The sequence below is a fragment of the Carassius gibelio genome, chromosome B3 (genome assembly GCF_023724105.1).
Source record: "Carassius gibelio isolate Cgi1373 ecotype wild population from Czech Republic chromosome B3, carGib1.2-hapl.c, whole genome shotgun sequence".
In the NCBI taxonomy this organism is placed as follows: Eukaryota; Metazoa; Chordata; class Actinopteri; order Cypriniformes; family Cyprinidae; genus Carassius; species Carassius gibelio.
The window spans coordinates 42033097-42050152 of record NC_068398.1 but is presented as its reverse complement, the minus strand read 5'-3'; the positions used below and the strand labels follow the sequence as shown (position 1 = coordinate 42050152).

At 50.1% G+C, this 17056-nt stretch overlaps 1 protein-coding gene across 3 annotated transcripts; it reads right to left on the bottom strand.

Moving 5' to 3' along the window:
• Positions 1-3310: 3310 nt before the first annotated feature.
• Positions 3311-16163, bottom strand: LOC127952702 (fibroin heavy chain-like). Of its 3 annotated transcripts, none has more exons than XM_052551391.1 (3): positions 15902-16163; positions 7615-7746; positions 3311-7101 (listed from the first exon to the last, which is right to left on the bottom strand). In XM_052551391.1, the coding sequence occupies exons 1-3, from the start codon at positions 15993-15995 to the stop codon at positions 3440-3442; spliced, it is 3888 nt and encodes a 1295-aa protein (XP_052407351.1). In that variant the 5' UTR covers positions 15996-16163; the 3' UTR covers positions 3311-3439. The 3 variants fall into 3 exon arrangements, with proteins under 3 accessions (XP_052407351.1, XP_052407354.1, XP_052407353.1); XM_052551393.1 differs by lacking the exons at positions 3311-7101; positions 7615-7746 and adding exons at positions 11339-15015; positions 15529-15660 and having other exon boundaries at positions 15902-16162; XM_052551394.1 differs by lacking the exons at positions 7615-7746; positions 15902-16163 and adding an exon at positions 15529-15660.
• Positions 16164-17056: the final 893 nt, after the last annotated feature.

Genomic DNA, 17056 nt, shown 5'->3' with positions numbered 1-17056 from the left:
ACACAAAAAAACAGCAGTCAACGAGAAACACACTCGAGCCGTCATCGTCCCAGCCTGCGATCTCTGCTGGAAAATGCACTGAATTGATGCGTCAGGATAAACAGACAGTAAAGCGCACAAAACTAAAACGAATAAGTGTTGCTGCAAAATCAACCTCTGTAAAATGGGGTTTTAAAGATCCAAGGAAAACAGTTCAGTTCCAACCCTGATCAAACTCACCTGCCTGTAGCTTTCTAGTAATCTGAAATGTCTTGATTAGCTTGTGCAGGTGTGTTTGATTGGGGTTAGACCAGGGGCATGTTCAAGTTCAAAACGGTGCGCAACGTTTTGCTACGGTTTCCGGGTTGAACGTCATGTTTCCTGGAAACGGTGTGCAACGGGGTTTGAGATGAGTTTTTTCTCTTGTTTGGTGGGTGTGTCAGAACTGCAGTCCAATCAGCAGCAACATGTATACAAAGCACGCGGAATTAAAGTGAACTCGCACAATGGCTTCAAGGAAAATAATGTACAAATGTGTTCGTTGCAGCTCGGTATACGTAACAACTGAGGATATTAGAAGACATGTTTGTCATAAGTTTTATTGTAAAAATATAGCATATCAACATAATGATGTAGTTGTTTATATTTTTAGCTTCATTGCAAGTGAATGACATTTGGTATAGAAATAAACAATGGTAATTATGCTTTTCCTAAAAATGAGAAAGAAAATACAGGGTATTAAAACCGTATGAACTACAAATAAAGTCAGTATGTGAGGCTAAATAGATGGCTCCGAAAATTCTTCACAAAGAACACAAATAATGGCCTTCTCAGCTGCCATAGTTGCAACTCTTGCGTCATCAGAACAGTGTGTTCAACGCATCACCGTTTCTGTTTAAAAAACCTTGTGCAACGTTTTGTTGGGGCTGAACGCAGCCCAGCTGAATGCTGCGTTCTAGACATGTCATAAATTAAGCTAGCCTAATTACGAGAGGATTGTGCATTTCTATGGCGACACTATCAACTGCAAAATGAATAGGTGTGCTCAACTTCATGCAGCGCTGCGCAGACCGAGAATTCTTCTTCTTTTCTTAAAATTGTCCAGAACAAAATTTACAACAGTAATGCACAAAAGTATGCAGACCATTTATTCAGTAATCAACAACTGTATACTCCAAAAAAAAAAAAAAAATGCATTACAAGCCTTGTATGCTTTTTTATTAATGTTCACCAAACTGGTGCATTAGTCCTAAAGTCTCCTGAAGAAAATGTATGAAATTTGGATTGGATCCTGACCTTATATGTAAAATTTTTCCAAAATAATAAAAATGTACAAGAAAAGTTATCACATTCATTTCAACACATTCGTATCAAAATTCTTTAACTTGAATGTAATACGTTTTCTTTTTCATTACATTTTGCACATCCACCCCAAAAAAAAAAAAAAAATTAAATTGCATACAATTACAAAAAAATTACAATATACATGGGTAATATATACTCCTTTTCCATTGAGCAAACGAATCGCAGGGATAATCAAGATCCAGATCTCTAACACACTTTAGCCACATGTACCATGAAATAGGGCTGTCAAGATATTTTATTTTTTTTTATATCACGATTATTGTGGCCTCGATACTGTGATATCTATAGAAACCTTGTGGGGGGAAAAAGATAGTCACATTTTTTTTACTTTGTTTATTGAGTTTTTCTTTTTCACCCAACGAACAAGGATAAATGCAGGACACAAGACTGACTTTCTCCATCATCTTTGAAGCTCCTATGAAATAAGAGAGAAAATACTGCCAAGTTCAACAGTATGATGAATAAATATTAATGGTAACACTTTACAATAAGATGTTTTGTTAACATTAACGTATTAACTAACACGAATGAACGGTGAACAATACATTACTCAATTTATTAATCTTTGTTAAAGTTAATAAATATAGAGTCATTCATGTTAGTTCACAGTACTTTAATGTTTACAAACACAACTTGAGATTTTAATAATGCATAATGCTGAGATTAACATGAACTAAGATTAATAAATGCGGTGGAAATATTGTTCAATATTATGTTATTTATATATGTTAACTAATGAACCTTATTGAAGAATGACTGCATATGAGGCATTAAGTGCATGGCACTGCGATCAACTTAACATTTTACAAGTTTAATGTAGTAATGTGTTTGCTCAGTTTTTCAAGATCAGTTTTAATCAAGTAACTGTTAATAGTTTTGAACAACGAAATAAAGTGTGACTACGCACATGATTACAAATACAAAAACGAGTAACGAAAATGTGGTACTGATTAAATAATCACCCTTTACTTAAATGTATGAACACAGAAAACCGCTGTTAACAGGTTAATATAACATTTCCCAGTCTAGGACTAGCAAAATAAGGGCAATTTACTCTGATGAACTCGACTCTCCTCAGAGTGGCTGCGTCGTCTTCTTGTGTGACAGGTGTCAGCGTTAAGGCACAATACTGCCGCCTGGGAGCTCAACCAGGTTGTCGCGCTGGAGTATTTACATGTGGGGTTATCATAAGAGAACGGTTCATTTTAAATATTGGGGTTGTTGCCAATACCGGTATATTGTCACACACTAAATTAACACTATCAATAATCGTTACTTTGAATATCACAGTTATATCGCGACACCCCTACCATGAAACATTTTAAATAGAGCCTCTTTTACTTTGTTTAAACAGTATATTTTCACAAATACGCCAGGCTTTATTCCGATTTGAAATCCACAGGTCCACAATAAGTTTTTGACCTGTAACACCTGTTAAGCTATTCCTATACAAAAACAATGGTTTAAGAATCAACGTCTCTTAGGCCCCGTCCACACGTTTCTGTGAAGAGGCACAATTTTTTTTTTTTTTATCGGATAGGAATGTCATCCACACAGATCCAGTGTTTTCGGAAGGTGAAACCACAATTTTTTGAAAGCGGATCCCAGAGTGGATAAAGCTGAACACGCCATCTTTCCGGTTTCATGTGGACGTAGCCTTAGAAACATGCTGTCTTTAACATATTGCCTTAGAAGAATCACAAGAGCTTATGGAAGTATTGCTTGCACCCAAACAGTTTTCAGCATTCATGAAATGTTTCTAGAGCACCAAATCGGCATAATATAATGAATTCTGACTGGAGTAATGGCTACAGACTATTCAGCTCTGCCAAGAATAAAGTTTAATACAAAAAGTTTAAATTGGAGTCAAAAAAATAAAACCTAATTGTCCAGTACTCAGGGAGAGGAACTTACAGCACTGATGCCCGAAAGCGGTTATGAGAAAACAGGCAAATGACACCAAACAAACTTTTCAAATCAAGCAGTTTTATTTTTTTTTAATTTGAGGTGGTAGAGACAGAAATTCTAAACCACATGAGCAAAAAGGGAAAACATGCCATTTGAATGAAGGAGTGGAAAAGATCTCCAGAAAATATTATGCTAAATTACCATTAACATGTCCCTGACCACAACATTGACCTTGGCCACATCCATGACAATTCCCTCGGCCGCATCCCTGTCCAGCACCGCTGCCATGTCCTGCGCCCTGGCCGCTTCCCTGAGCAGCGCCCTCACCAGCTCCTGCGCCTTGACCAGCTCCTCTTCCATGGCCGCTTCCCTGTCCAGCTCCGCTTCCATGGCCGCTTCCCTGTCCAGCTCCGCTTCCATGGCCGCTTCCCTGTCCAGCTCCGCTTCCATGGCCGCTTCCCTGTCCAGCTCCGCTTCCATGGCCGCTTCCCTGTCCAGCTCCGCTTCCATGGCCGCTTCCCTGTCCAGCTCCGCTTCCCTGTCCAGCTCCGCTTCCCTGTCCAGCTCCAGCGCCCTGACCGCTTCCCTGTCCAGCTCCAGCGCCCTGACCGCTTCCCTGTCCAGCTCCAGCGCCCTGACCGCTTCCCTGTCCAGCTCCGCTTCCCTGTCCAGCTCCAGCGCCCTGACCGCTTCCCTGTCCAGCTCCGCTTCCCTGTCCAGCTCCAGCGCCCTGACCGCTTCCCTGTCCAGCTCCGCTTCCCTGTCCAGCTCCAGCGCCCTGACCGCTTCCCTGTCCAGCTCCGCTTCCCTGTCCAGCTCCAGCGCCCTGACCGCTTCCCTGTCCAGCTCCGCTTCCCTGTCCAGCTCCAGCGCCCTGACCGCTTCCCTGTCCAGCTCCGCTTCCCTGTCCAGCTCCAGCGCCCTGGCCGCTTCCCTGTCCAGCTCCGCTTCCCTGTCCAGCTCCAGCGCCCTGGCCGCTTCCCTGTCCAGCTCCGCTTCCCTGTCCAGCTCCAGCGCCCTGGCCGCTTCCCTGTCCAGCTCCGCTTCCCTGTCCAGCTCCAGCGCCCTGGCCGCTTCCCTGTCCAGCTCCGCTTCCCTGTCCAGCTCCAGCGCCCTGACCGCTTCCCTGTCCAGCCCCGCTTCCCTGTCCAGCTCCAGCGCCCTGACCGCTTCCCTGTCCAGCCCCGCTTCCCTGACCAGCTCCAGCGCCCTGACCAGCCCAGCTTCCCTGACCAGCTCCAGCGCCCTGACCAGCCCCACTTCCCTGACTAGCTCCAGCGCCGTGGCCACTTCCCTGTCCAGCTCCGCTTGCCTGGCCACTTCCCTGTCCAGTTCCGCTTCCCTGACCAGCTCCAGTACCCTGACCACTTCCCTGTCCAGCTCCAGTACCCTGACCACTTCCCTGTCCAGCTCCGCTTCCCTGTCCAGCTCCAGCGCCCTGACCACTTCCCTGTCCAGCTCCGCTTCCCTGTCCAGCTCCAGCGCCCTGACCGCTTCCCTGTCCAGCTCCAGCGCCCTGACCGCTTCCCTGTCCAGCTCCAGCGCCCTGTCCAGCTCCATGACCAGCTCCAGCGCCCTGTCCAGCTCCATGACCAGCTCCAGCGCCCTGTCCAGCTCCGCTTCCCTGACCAGCTCCGCTTCCCTGACCAGCCCCAGCGCCCTGACCAGCCCCGCTTCCCTGACCAGCTCCAGCGCCCTGGCCACTTCCCTGTCCAGCTCCGCTTCCCTGTCCACTTCCCTGACCAGCTCCAGCGCCCTGACCAGCTCCGTTTCCCTGGCCAGCTCCAGCGCCCTGACCTGCTCCGCTTCCCTGTCCACTTCCCTGACCAGTTCCAGCGCCCTGACCAGCTCCAGCGCCCTGGCCGCTTCCCTGTCCAGCTCCGCTTCCCTGTCCAGCTCCAGCGCCCTGGCCGCTTCCCTGTCCAGCTCCGCTTCCCTGTCCAGCTCCAGCGCCCTGGCCGCTTCCCTGTCCAGCTCCGCTTCCCTGTCCAGCTCCAGCGCCCTGACTGCTTCCCTGTCCAGCCCCGCTTCCCTGACCAGCTCCAGCGCCCTGACCAGCCCCGCTTCCCTGACCAGCTCCAGCGCCCTGGCCACTTCCCTGTCCAGCTCCGCTTCCCTGTCCAGCTCCGCTTGCCTGGCCACTTCCCTGTCCAGCTCCGCTTCCCTGACCAGCTCCAGCGCCCTGACCACTTCCCTGTCCAGCTCCGCTTCCCTGTCCAGCTCCAGCGCCCTGACCACTTCCCTGTCCAGCTCCGCTTCCCTGTCCAGCTCCAGCGCCCTGACCACTTCCCTGTCCAGCTCCGCTTCCCTGTCCAGCTCCAGCGCCCTGACCACTTCCCTGTCCAGCTCCAGCACCCTGACCACTTCCCTGTCCAGCTCCGCTTCCCTGTCCAGCTTCAGCGCCCTGACCGCTTCCCTGTCCAGCTCCAGCGCCCTGACCGCTTCCCTGTCCAGCTCCAGCGCCCTGACCGCTTCCCTGTCCAGCTCCGCTTCCCTGACCAGCTCCAGCGCCCTGACCAGCCCCGCTTCCCTGACCAGCTCCAGCGCCCTGGCCACTTCCCTGTCCAGCTCCGCTTCCCTGTCCAGCGCCGCTTCCCTGTCCAGCGCCGCTTCCCTGTCCAGCGCCGCTTCCCTGTCCAGCGCCGCTTCCCTGTCCCGCGCCGGCGCCCTGGCCATAACCGCTTCCCTGTCCCGCTCCGGCGCCCTGGCCATAACCGCTTCCCTGTCCCGCTCCGGCGCCCTGGCCATAACCGCTTCCCTGGCCACTTCCCTGACCAGCTCCGCTTCCCTGTCCCGCTCCGGCGCCCTGGCCATAACCGCTTCCCTGTCCCGCTCCGGCGCCCTGACCATAACCGCTTCCCTGTCCCGCTCCTGCACCCTGGCCATAACCGCTTCCCTGTCCCGCTCCTGCACCCTGGCCATAACCGCTTCCCTGGCCACTTCCCTGGCCATAACCGCTTCCCTGTCCCGCTCCGGCGCCCTGGCCATAACCGCTTCCCTGGCCACTTCCCTGACCAGCTCCGCTTCCCTGTCCCGCTCCGGCGCCCTGGCCATAACCGCTTCCCTGTCCCGCTCCTGCACCCTGGCCATAACCGCTTCCCTGGCCACTTCCCTGGCCATAACCGCTTCCCTGGCCACTTCCCTGGCCATAACCGCTTCCCTGTCCCGCTCCGGCGCCCTGGCCATAACCGCTTCCCTGTCCCGCTCCGGCGCCCTGGCCATAACCGCTTCCCTGTCCCGCTCCGGCGCCCTGGCCATAACCGCTTCCCTGTCCCGAACCAATGCCGCTTCCCTGTCCCGCTCCGGCGCCCTGGCCATAACCGCTTCCCTGGCCACTTCCCTGGCCATAACCGCTTCCCTGTCCCAAACCAATGCCGCTACCCTGTCCCGCTCCGGCGCCCTGGCCATAACCGCTTCCCTGTCCCGCTCCTGCACCCTGGCCATAACCGCTTCCCTGGCCACTTCCCTGGCCATAACCGCTTCCCTGTCCCGAACCAATGCCGCTTCCCTGTCCCGCTCCTGCACCCTGGCCATAACCGCTTCCCTGGCCATAACCGCTTCCCTGGCCCAAACCAATGCCGCTACCCTGTCCCGCTCCGGCGCCCTGGCCATAACCGCTTCCCTGTCCCGCTCCGGCGCCCTGGCCATAACCGCTTCCCTGTCCGGCGCCCTGACCAGAGCCGCTTCCTTGACAACTTGCCTGACCTCTTTCCTGACCACGTGGTTCACTGCATGCAAAGCCACCGGTGGTTGGGCAACATTTCTGTGTGTCAGGACACTGGCCATCATGGAAACAGCTTTTAGCACACAGTGGAATCATTTCCGGTATGGGACACTGACCCGGCTTCACTGCGTGAACACAGATAGTCAGCTTTAGTTTGTGCTTATGGACCAGGGATCCTCAAATCATACAACAAAACCGTCAAAGCATGAATAGCAATTTTACCTACAGAATGAATATATTCCAAGACAGTGGTTCTCAATTCTAGCCCTTTGCTCTGCACATTTTGCATGTCTCCCTTATTTAACACACCTGATTGAGATCATCAACTTGTTAGTCAAGTTCATGGATCGCACTCCTGACAAGCTGATGATCACAATCAGGCATTTTAAATAGGGGGGGTTGGACATGCAAAGTGTGCAGGACAGGGGGTCCCCAGGACTGGAACCACTGTTCGAAGTATTCTTTATTTTGTAAAGCCATCCTGTCCTTAAAACCATCCTAAGGGATGAATTCAAGCTGACTTTAGGGGACGACAACAAAAAGGCAAAGTCTCTGCTTAGAACTTACATTGAATTCAGTGCATTACGTGTATGTGGGGTTTTTTTTAGCCTTAACATGCATTATTAACTGAAACTCACTGAAAACGGGCAGCACGCAAACAGGCCCACAGTCAAATCGACAGCATTTGTGCCCTCCAGGGCAGTCTTCATCAGAGGAACACCCTCGATGGGACGGCACGACCGTCAGCCTCGCCGGACAGAAACCGTCCACTAGAGAATTCAAAAGGATCATTAGGGGAGGCCAGGGAGTGCGGTTTCAGGATTTGTAAATCTGGGGTTTGCGCAATGGGTCTCAAACCAAAATACAAACATTATACATATTTGTCTGCTTCAAATCAAAAGGGTTTTAAATCCTACTACTCATTCATAAACCGTTGATTACTTTCAAAGTCTGAGGGTCACTAATTTCTGCATTTTTTCAGGTTCTGTAATGAAATTAACATCTTTTCACCTGTGGTTCGTCTTTGAATAGCATGAGTTATACTCAAGTATCCGAACAGACACAAAAAAACAGCAGTCAACGAGAAACACACTCGAGCCGTCATCGTCCCAGCCTGCGATCTCTGCTGGAAAATGCACTGAATTGATGCGTCAGGATAAACAGACAGCAAAGCGCACAAAACTAAAACGAATAAGTGTTGCTGCAAAATCAACCTCTGTAAAATGGGGTTTTAAAGATCCAAGGAAAACAGTTCAGTTCCAACCCTGATCAAACTCACCTGCCTGTAGCTTTCTAGTAATCTGAAATGTCTTGATTAGCTTGTGCAGGTGTGTTTGATTGGGGTTAGACCAGGGGCATGTTCAAGTTCAAAACGGTGCGCAACGTTTTGCTACGGTTTCCGGGTTGAACGTCATGTTTCCTGGAAACGGTGTGCAACGGGGTTTGAGATGAGTTTTTTCTCTTGTTTGGTGGGTGTGTCAGAACTGCAGTCCAATCAGCAGCAACATGTATACAAAGCACGCGGAATTAAAGTGAACTCGCACAATGGCTTCAAGGAAAATAATGTACAAATGTGTTCGTTGCAGCTCGGTATACGTAACAACTGAGGATATTAGAAGACATGTTTGTCATAAGTTTTATTGTAAAAATATAGCATATCAACATAATGATGTAGTTGTTTATATTTTTAGCTTCATTGCAAGTGAATGACATTTGGTATAGAAATAAACAATGGTAATTATGCTTTTCCTAAAAATGAGAAAGAAAATACAGGGTATTAAAACCGTATGAACTACAAATAAAGTCAGTATGTGAGGCTAAATAGATGGCTCCGAAAATTCTTCACAAAGAACACAAATAATGGCCTTCTCAGCTGCCATAGTTGCAACTCTTGCGTCATCAGAACAGTGTGTTCAACGCATCACCGTTTCTGTTTAAAAAACCTTGTGCAACGTTTTGTTGGGGCTGAACGCAGCCCAGCTGAATGCTGCGTTCTAGACATGTCATAAATTAAGCTAGCCTAATTACGAGAGGATTGTGCATTTCTATGGCGACACTATCAACTGCAAAATGAATAGGTGTGCTCAACTTCATGCAGCGCTGCGCAGACCGAGAATTCTTCTTCTTTTCTTAAAATTGTCCAGAACAAAATTTACAACAGTAATGCACAAAAGTATGCAGACCATTTATTCAGTAATCAACAACTGTATACTCCAAAAAAACAAAAAAAAATGCATTACAAGCCTTGTATGCTTTTTTATTAATGTTCACCAAACTGGTGCATTAGTCCTAAAGTCTCCTGAAGAAAATGTATGAAATTTGGATTGGATCCTGACCTTATATGTAAAATTTTTCCAAAATAATAAAAATGTACAAGAAAAGTTATCACATTCATTTCAACACATTCGTATCAAAATTCTTTAACTTGAATGTAATACGTTTTCTTTTTCATTACATTTTGCACATCCACCCCAAAAAAATTAAATTGCATACAATTACAAAAAAATTACAATATACATGGGTAATATATACTCCTTTTCCATTGAGCAAACGAATCGCAGGGATAATCAAGATCCAGATCTCTAACACACTTTAGCCACATGTACCATGAAATAGGGCTGTCAAGATATTTTATTTTTTTTTATATCACGATTATTGTGGCCTCGATACTGTGATATCTATAGAAACCTTGTGGGGGGAAAAAGATAGTCACATTTTTTTTACTTTGTTTATTGAGTTTTTCTTTTTCACCCAACGAACAAGGATAAATGCAGGACACAAGACTGACTTTCTCCATCATCTTTGAAGCTCCTATGAAATAAGAGAGAAAATACTGCCAAGTTCAACAGTATGATGAATAAATATTAATGGTAACACTTTACAATAAGATGTTTTGTTAACATTAACGTATTAACTAACACGAATGAACGGTGAACAATACATTACTCAATTTATTAATCTTTGTTAAAGTTAATAAATATAGAGTCATTCATGTTAGTTCACAGTACTTTAATGTTTACAAACACAACTTGAGATTTTAATAATGCATAATGCTGAGATGAACATGAACTAAGATTAATAAATGCGGTGGAAATATTGTTCAATATTATGTTATTTATATATGTTAACTAATGAACCTTATTGAAGAATGACTGCATATGAGGCATTAAGTGCATGGCACTGCGATCAACTTAACATTTTACAAGTTTAATGTAGTAATGTGTTTGCTCAGTTTTTCAAGATCAGTTTTAATCAAGTAACTGTTAATAGTTTTGAACAACGAAATAAAGTGTGACTACGCACATGATTACAAATACAAAAACGAGTAACGAAAATGTGGTACTGATTAAATAATCACCCTTTACTTAAATGTATGAACACAGAAAACCGCTGTTAACAGGTTAATATAACATTTCCCAGTCTAGGACTAGCAAAATAAGGGCAATTTACTCTGATGAACTCGACTCTCCTCAGAGTGGCTGCGTCGTCTTCTTGTGTGACAGGTGTCAGCGTTAAGGCACAATACTGCCGCCTGGGAGCTCAACCAGGTTGTGGCGCTGGAGTATTTACATGTAGGGTTATCATAAGAGAACGGTTCATTTTAAATATTGGGGTTGTTGCCAATACCGGTATATTGTCACACACTAAATTAACACTATCAATAATCGTTACTTTGAATATCACAGTTATATCGCGACACCCCTACCATGAAACATTTTAAATAGAGCCTCTTTTACTTTGTTTAAACAGTATATTTTCACAAATACGCCAGGCTTTATTCCGATTTGAAATCCACAGGTCCACAATAAGTTTTTGACCTGTAACACCTGTTAAGCTATTCCTATACAAAAACAATGGTTTAAGAATCAACGTCTCTTAGGCCCCGTCCACACGTTTCTGTGAAGAGGCACAATTTTTTTTTTTTTTATCGGATAGGAATGTCATCCACACAGATCCAGTGTTTTCGGAAGGTGAAACCACAATTTTTTGAAAGCGGATCCCAGAGTGGATAAAGCTGAACACGCCATCTTTCCGGTTTCATGTGGACGTAGCCTTAGAAACATGCTGTCTTTAACATATTGCCTTAGAAGAATCACAAGAGCTTATGGAAGTATTGCTTGCACCCAAACAGTTTTCAGCATTCATGAAATGTTTCTAGAGCACCAAATCGGCATAATATAATGAATTCTGACTGGAGTAATGGCTACAGACTATTCAGCTCTGCCAAGAATAAAGTTTAATACAAAAAGTTTAAATTGGAGTCAAAAAAATAAAACCTAATTGTCCAGTACTCAGGGAGAGGAACTTACAGCACTGATGCCCGAAAGCGGTTATGAGAAAACAGGCAAATGACACCAAACAAACTTTTCAAATCAAGCAGTTTTATTTTTTTTTAATTTGAGGTGGTAGAGACAGAAATTCTAAACCACATGAGCAAAAAGGGAAAACATGCCATTTGAATGAAGGAGTGGAAAAGATCTCCAGAAAATATTATGCTAAATTACCATTAACATGTCCCTGACCACAACATTGACCTTGGCCACATCCATGACAATTCCCTCGGCCGCATCCCTGTCCAGCACCGCTGCCATGTCCTGCGCCCTGGCCGCTTCCCTGAGCAGCGCCCTCACCAGCTCCTGCGCCTTGACCAGCTCCTCTTCCATGGCCGCTTCCCTGTCCAGCTCCGCTTCCATGGCCGCTTCCCTGTCCAGCTCCGCTTCCATGGCCGCTTCCCTGTCCAGCTCCGCTTCCATGGCCGCTTCCCTGTCCAGCTCCGCTTCCCTGTCCAGCTCCAGCGCCCTGACCGCTTCCCTGTCCAGCTCCAGCGCCCTGACCGCTTCCCTGTCCAGCTCCAGCGCCCTGACCGCTTCCCTGTCCAGCTCCGCTTCCCTGTCCAGCTCCAGCGCCCTGACCGCTTCCCTGTCCAGCTCCGCTTCCCTGTCCAGCTCCAGCGCCCTGACCGCTTCCCTGTCCAGCTCCGCTTCCCTGTCCAGCTCCAGCGCCCTGACCGCTTCCCTGTCCAGCTCCGCTTCCCTGTCCAGCTCCAGCGCCCTGACCGCTTCCCTGTCCAGCTCCGCTTCCCTGTCCAGCTCCAGCGCCCTGACCGCTTCCCTGTCCAGCTCCGCTTCCCTGTCCAGCTCCAGCGCCCTGGCCGCTTCCCTGTCCAGCTCCGCTTCCCTGTCCAGCTCCAGCGCCCTGGCCGCTTCCCTGTCCAGCTCCGCTTCCCTGTCCAGCTCCAGCGCCCTGGCCGCTTCCCTGTCCAGCTCCGCTTCCCTGTCCAGCTCCAGCGCCCTGGCCGCTTCCCTGTCCAGCTCCGCTTCCCTGTCCAGCTCCAGCGCCCTGGCCGCTTCCCTGTCCAGCTCCGCTTCCCTGTCCAGCTCCAGCGCCCTGACCGCTTCCCTGTCCAGCCCCGCTTCCCTGACCAGCTCCAGCGCCCTGACCAGCCCCGCTTCCCTGACCAGCTCCAGCGCCCTGACCAGCCCCACTTCCCTGACTAGCTCCAGCGCCGTGGCCACTTCCCTGTCCAGCTCCGCTTGCCTGGCCACTTCCCTGTCCAGTTCCGCTTCCCTGACCAGCTCCAGTACCCTGACCACTTCCCTGTCCAGCTCCAGTACCCTGACCACTTCCCTGTCCAGCTCCGCTTCCCTGTCCAGCTCCAGCGCCCTGACCACTTCCCTGTCCAGCTCCGCTTCCCTGTCCAGCTCCAGCGCCCTGACCGCTTCCCTGTCCAGCTCCAGCGCCCTGACCGCTTCCCTGTCCAGCTCCAGCGCCCTGTCCAGCTCCATGACCAGCTCCAGCGCCCTGTCCAGCTCCATGACCAGCTCCAGCGCCCTGTCCAGCTCCGCTTCCCTGACCAGCTCCGCTTCCCTGACCAGCCCCAGCGCCCTGACCAGCCCCGCTTCCCTGACCAGCTCCAGCGCCCTGGCCACTTCCCTGTCCAGCTCCGCTTCCCTGTCCACTTCCCTGACCAGCTCCAGCGCCCTGACCAGCTCCGTTTCCCTGGCCAGCTCCAGCGCCCTGACCTGCTCCGCTTCCCTGTCCACTTCCCTGACCAGTTCCAGCGCCCTGACCAGCTCCAGCGCCCTGGCCGCTTCCCTGTCCAGCTCCGCTTCCCTGTCCAGCTCCAGCGCCCTGGCCGCTTCCCTGTCCAGCTCCGCTTCCCTGTCCAGCTCCAGCGCCCTGGCCGCTTCCCTGTCCAGCTCCGCTTCCCTGTCCAGCTCCAGCGCCCTGACTGCTTCCCTGTCCAGCCCCGCTTCCCTGACCAGCTCCAGCGCCCTGACCAGCCCCGCTTCCCTGACCAGCTCCAGCGCCCTGACCAGCCCCGCTTCCCTGACCAGCTCCAGCGCCCTGGCCACTTCCCTGTCCAGCTCCGCTTCCCTGTCCAGCTCCGCTTGCCTGGCCACTTCCCTGTCCAGCTCCGCTTCCCTGACCAGCTCCAGCGCCCTGACCACTTCCCTGTCCAGCTCCGCTTCCCTGTCCAGCTCCAGCGCCCTGACCACTTCCCTGTCCAGCTCCGCTTCCCTGTCCAGCTCCAGCGCCCTGACCACTTCCCTGTCCAGCTCCGCTTCCCTGTCCAGCTCCAGCGCCCTGACCACTTCCCTGTCCAGCTCCAGCACCCTGACCACTTCCCTGTCCAGCTCCGCTTCCCTGTCCAGCTTCAGCGCCCTGACCGCTTCCCTGTCCAGCTCCAGCGCCCTGACCGCTTCCCTGTCCAGCTCCAGCGCCCTGACCGCTTCCCTGTCCAGCTCCGCTTCCCTGACCAGCTCCAGCGCCCTGACCAGCCCCGCTTCCCTGACCAGCTCCAGCGCCCTGGCCACTTCCCTGTCCAGCTCCGCTTCCCTGTCCAGCTCCGCTTCCCTGTCCAGCGCCGCTTCCCTGTCCCGCTCCGGCGCCCTGGCCATAACCGCTTCCCTGTCCCGCTCCGGCGCCCTGGCCATAACCGCTTCCCTGTCCCGCTCCGGCGCCCTGGCCATAACCGCTTCCCTGGCCACTTCCCTGACCAGCTCCGCTTCCCTGTCCCGCTCCGGCGCCCTGGCCATAACCGCTTCCCTGTCCCGCTCCGGCGCCCTGACCATAACCGCTTCCCTGTCCCGCTCCTGCACCCTGGCCATAACCGCTTCCCTGTCCCGCTCCTGCACCCTGGCCATAACCGCTTCCCTGGCCACTTCCCTGGCCATAACCGCTTCCCTGTCCCGCTCCGGCGCCCTGGCCATAACCGCTTCCCTGGCCACTTCCCTGACCAGCTCCGCTTCCCTGTCCCGCTCCGGCGCCCTGGCCATAACCGCTTCCCTGTCCCGCTCCTGCACCCTGGCCATAACCGCTTCCCTGGCCACTTCCCTGGCCATAACCGCTTCCCTGGCCACTTCCCTGGCCATAACCGCTTCCCTGTCCCGCTCCGGCGCCCTGGCCATAACCGCTTCCCTGTCCCGCTCCGGCGCCCTGGCCATAACCGCTTCCCTGTCCCGAACCAATGCCGCTTCCCTGTCCCGCTCCGGCGCCCTGGCCATAACCGCTTCCCTGGCCACTTCCCTGGCCATAACCGCTTCCCTGTCCCAAACCAATGCCGCTACCCTGTCCCGCTCCGGCGCCCTGGCCATAACCGCTTCCCTGTCCCGCTCCTGCACCCTGGCCATAACCGCTTCCCTGGCCACTTCCCTGGCCATAACCGCTTCCCTGTCCCGAACCAATGCCGCTTCCCTGTCCCGCTCCTGCACCCTGGCCATAACCGCTTCCCTGGCCATAACCGCTTCCCTGGCCCAAACCAATGCCGCTACCCTGTCCCGCTCCGGCGCCCTGGCCATAACCGCTTCCCTGTCCCGCTCCGGCGCCCTGGCCATAACCGCTTCCCTGTCCGGCGCCCTGACCAGAGCCGCTTCCTTGACAACTTGCCTGACCTCTTTCCTGACCACGTGGTTCACTGCATGCAAAGCCACCGGTGGTTGGGCAACATTTCTGTGTGTCAGGACACTGGCCATCATGGAAACAGCTTTTAGCACACAGTGGAATCATTTCCGGTATGGGACACTGACCCGGCTTCACTGCGTGAACACAGATAGTCAGCTTTAGTTTGTGCTTATGGACCAGGGATCCTCAAATCATACAACAAAACCGTCAAAGCATGAATAGCAATTTTACCTACAGAATGAATATATTCCAAGACAGTGGTTCTCAATTCTAGCCCTTTGCTCTGCACATTTTGCATGTCTCCCTTATTTAACACACCTGATCGAGATCATCAACTTGTTAGTCAAGTTCATGGATCGCACTCCTGACAAGCTGATGATCACAATCAGGCATTTTAAATAGGGGGGGTTGGACATGCAAAGTGTGCAGGACAGGGGGTCCCCAGGACTGGAACCACTGTTCGAAGTATTCTTTATTTTGTAAAGCCATCCTGTCCTTAAAACCATCCTAAGGGATGAATTCAAGCTGACTTTAGGGGACGACAACAAAAAGGCAAAGTCTCTGCTTAGAACTTACATTGAATTCAGTGCGTTACGTGTATGTGGGTTTTTTTTTAGCCTTAACATGCATTATTAACTGAAACTCACTGAAAACGGGCAGCACGCAAACAGGCCCACAGTCAAATCGACAGCATTTGTGCCCTCCAGGGCAGTCTTCATCAGAGGAACACCCTCGATGGGACGGCACGACCGTCAGCCTCGCCGGACAGAAACCGTCCACTAGAGAATTCAAAAGGATCATTAGGGGAGGCCAGGGAGTGCGGTTTCAGGATTTGTAAATCTGGGGTTTGCGCAATGGGTCTCAAACCAAAATACAAACATTATACATATTTGTCTGCTTCAAATCAAAAGGGTTTTAAATCCTACTACTCATTCATAAACCGTTGATTACTTTCAAAGTCTGAGGGTCACTAATTTCTGCATTTTTTCAGGTTCTGTAATGAAATTAACATCTTTTCACCTGTGGTTCGTCTTTGAATAGCATGAGTTATGCTCAAGTATCCGAACAGACACAAAAAAACAGCAGTCAACGAGAAACACACTCGAGCCGTCATCGTCCCAGCCTGCGATCTCTGCTGGAAAATGCACTGAATTGATGCGTCAGGATAAACAGACAGCAAAGCGCACAAAACTAAAACGAATAAGTGTTGCTGCAAAATCAACCTCTGTAAAATGGGGTTTTAAAGATCCAAGGAAAACAGTTCAGTTCCAACCCTGATCAAACTCACCTGCCTGTAGCTTTCTAGTAATCTGAAATGTCTTGATTAGCTTGTGCAGGTGTGTTTGATTGGGGTTAGACCAGGGGCATGTTCAAGTTCAAAACGGTGCGCAACGTTTTGCTACGGTTTCCGGGTTGAACGTCATGTTTCCTGGAAACGGTGTGCAACGGGGTTTGAGATGAGTTTTTTCTCTTGTTTGGTGGGTGTGTCAGAACTGCAGTCCAATCAGCAGCAACATGTATACAAAGCACGCGGAATTAAAGTGAACTCGCACAATGGCTTCAAGGAAAATAATGTACAAATGTGTTCGTTGCAGCTCGGTATACGTAACAACTGAGGATATTAGAAGACATGTTTGTCATAAGTTTTATTGTAAAAATATAGCATATCAACATAATGATGTAGTTGTTTATATTTTTAGCTTCATTGCAAGTGAATGACATTTGGTATAGAAATAAACAATGGTAATTATGCTTTTCCTAAAAATGAGAAAGAAAATACAGGGTATTAAAACCGTATGAACTACAAATAAAGTCAGTATGTGAGGCTAAATAGATGGCTCCGAAAATTCTTCACAAAGAACACAAATAATGGCCTTCTCAGCTGCCATAGTTGCAACTCTTGCGTCATCAGAACAGTGTGTTCAACGCATCACCGTTTCTGTTTAAAAAACCTTGTGCAACGTTTTGTTGGGGCTGAACGCAGCCCAGCTGAATGCTGCGTTCTAGACATGTCATAAATTAAGCTAGCCTAATTACGAGAGGATTGTGCATTTCTATGGCGACACTATCAACTGCAAAATGAATAGGTGTGCTCAACTTCATGCAGCGCTGCGCAGACCGAGAATTCTTCTTCTTTTCTTAAAATTGTCCAGAACAAAATTTACAACAGTAATG

Excerpts from the sequence above, each read along its gene's own strand:
- LOC127952702 (XM_052551391.1), bottom strand. The coding sequence starts at position 15,995 with ATGACGGCTCGAGTGTGTTTCTCGTTGACTGCTGTTTTTTTGTGTCTG. Across the intron at positions 7,747-15,901 it reads TATTCAAAGACGAACCACAG|TGGACGGTTTCTGTCCGGCG; the intron begins GTGAAAAGATGT and ends TGAATTCTCTAG. Across the intron at positions 7,102-7,614 it reads TTGCGTGCTGCCCGTTTTCA|TGAAGCCGGGTCAGTGTCCC; the intron begins GTGAGTTTCAGT and ends GTGTTCACGCAG.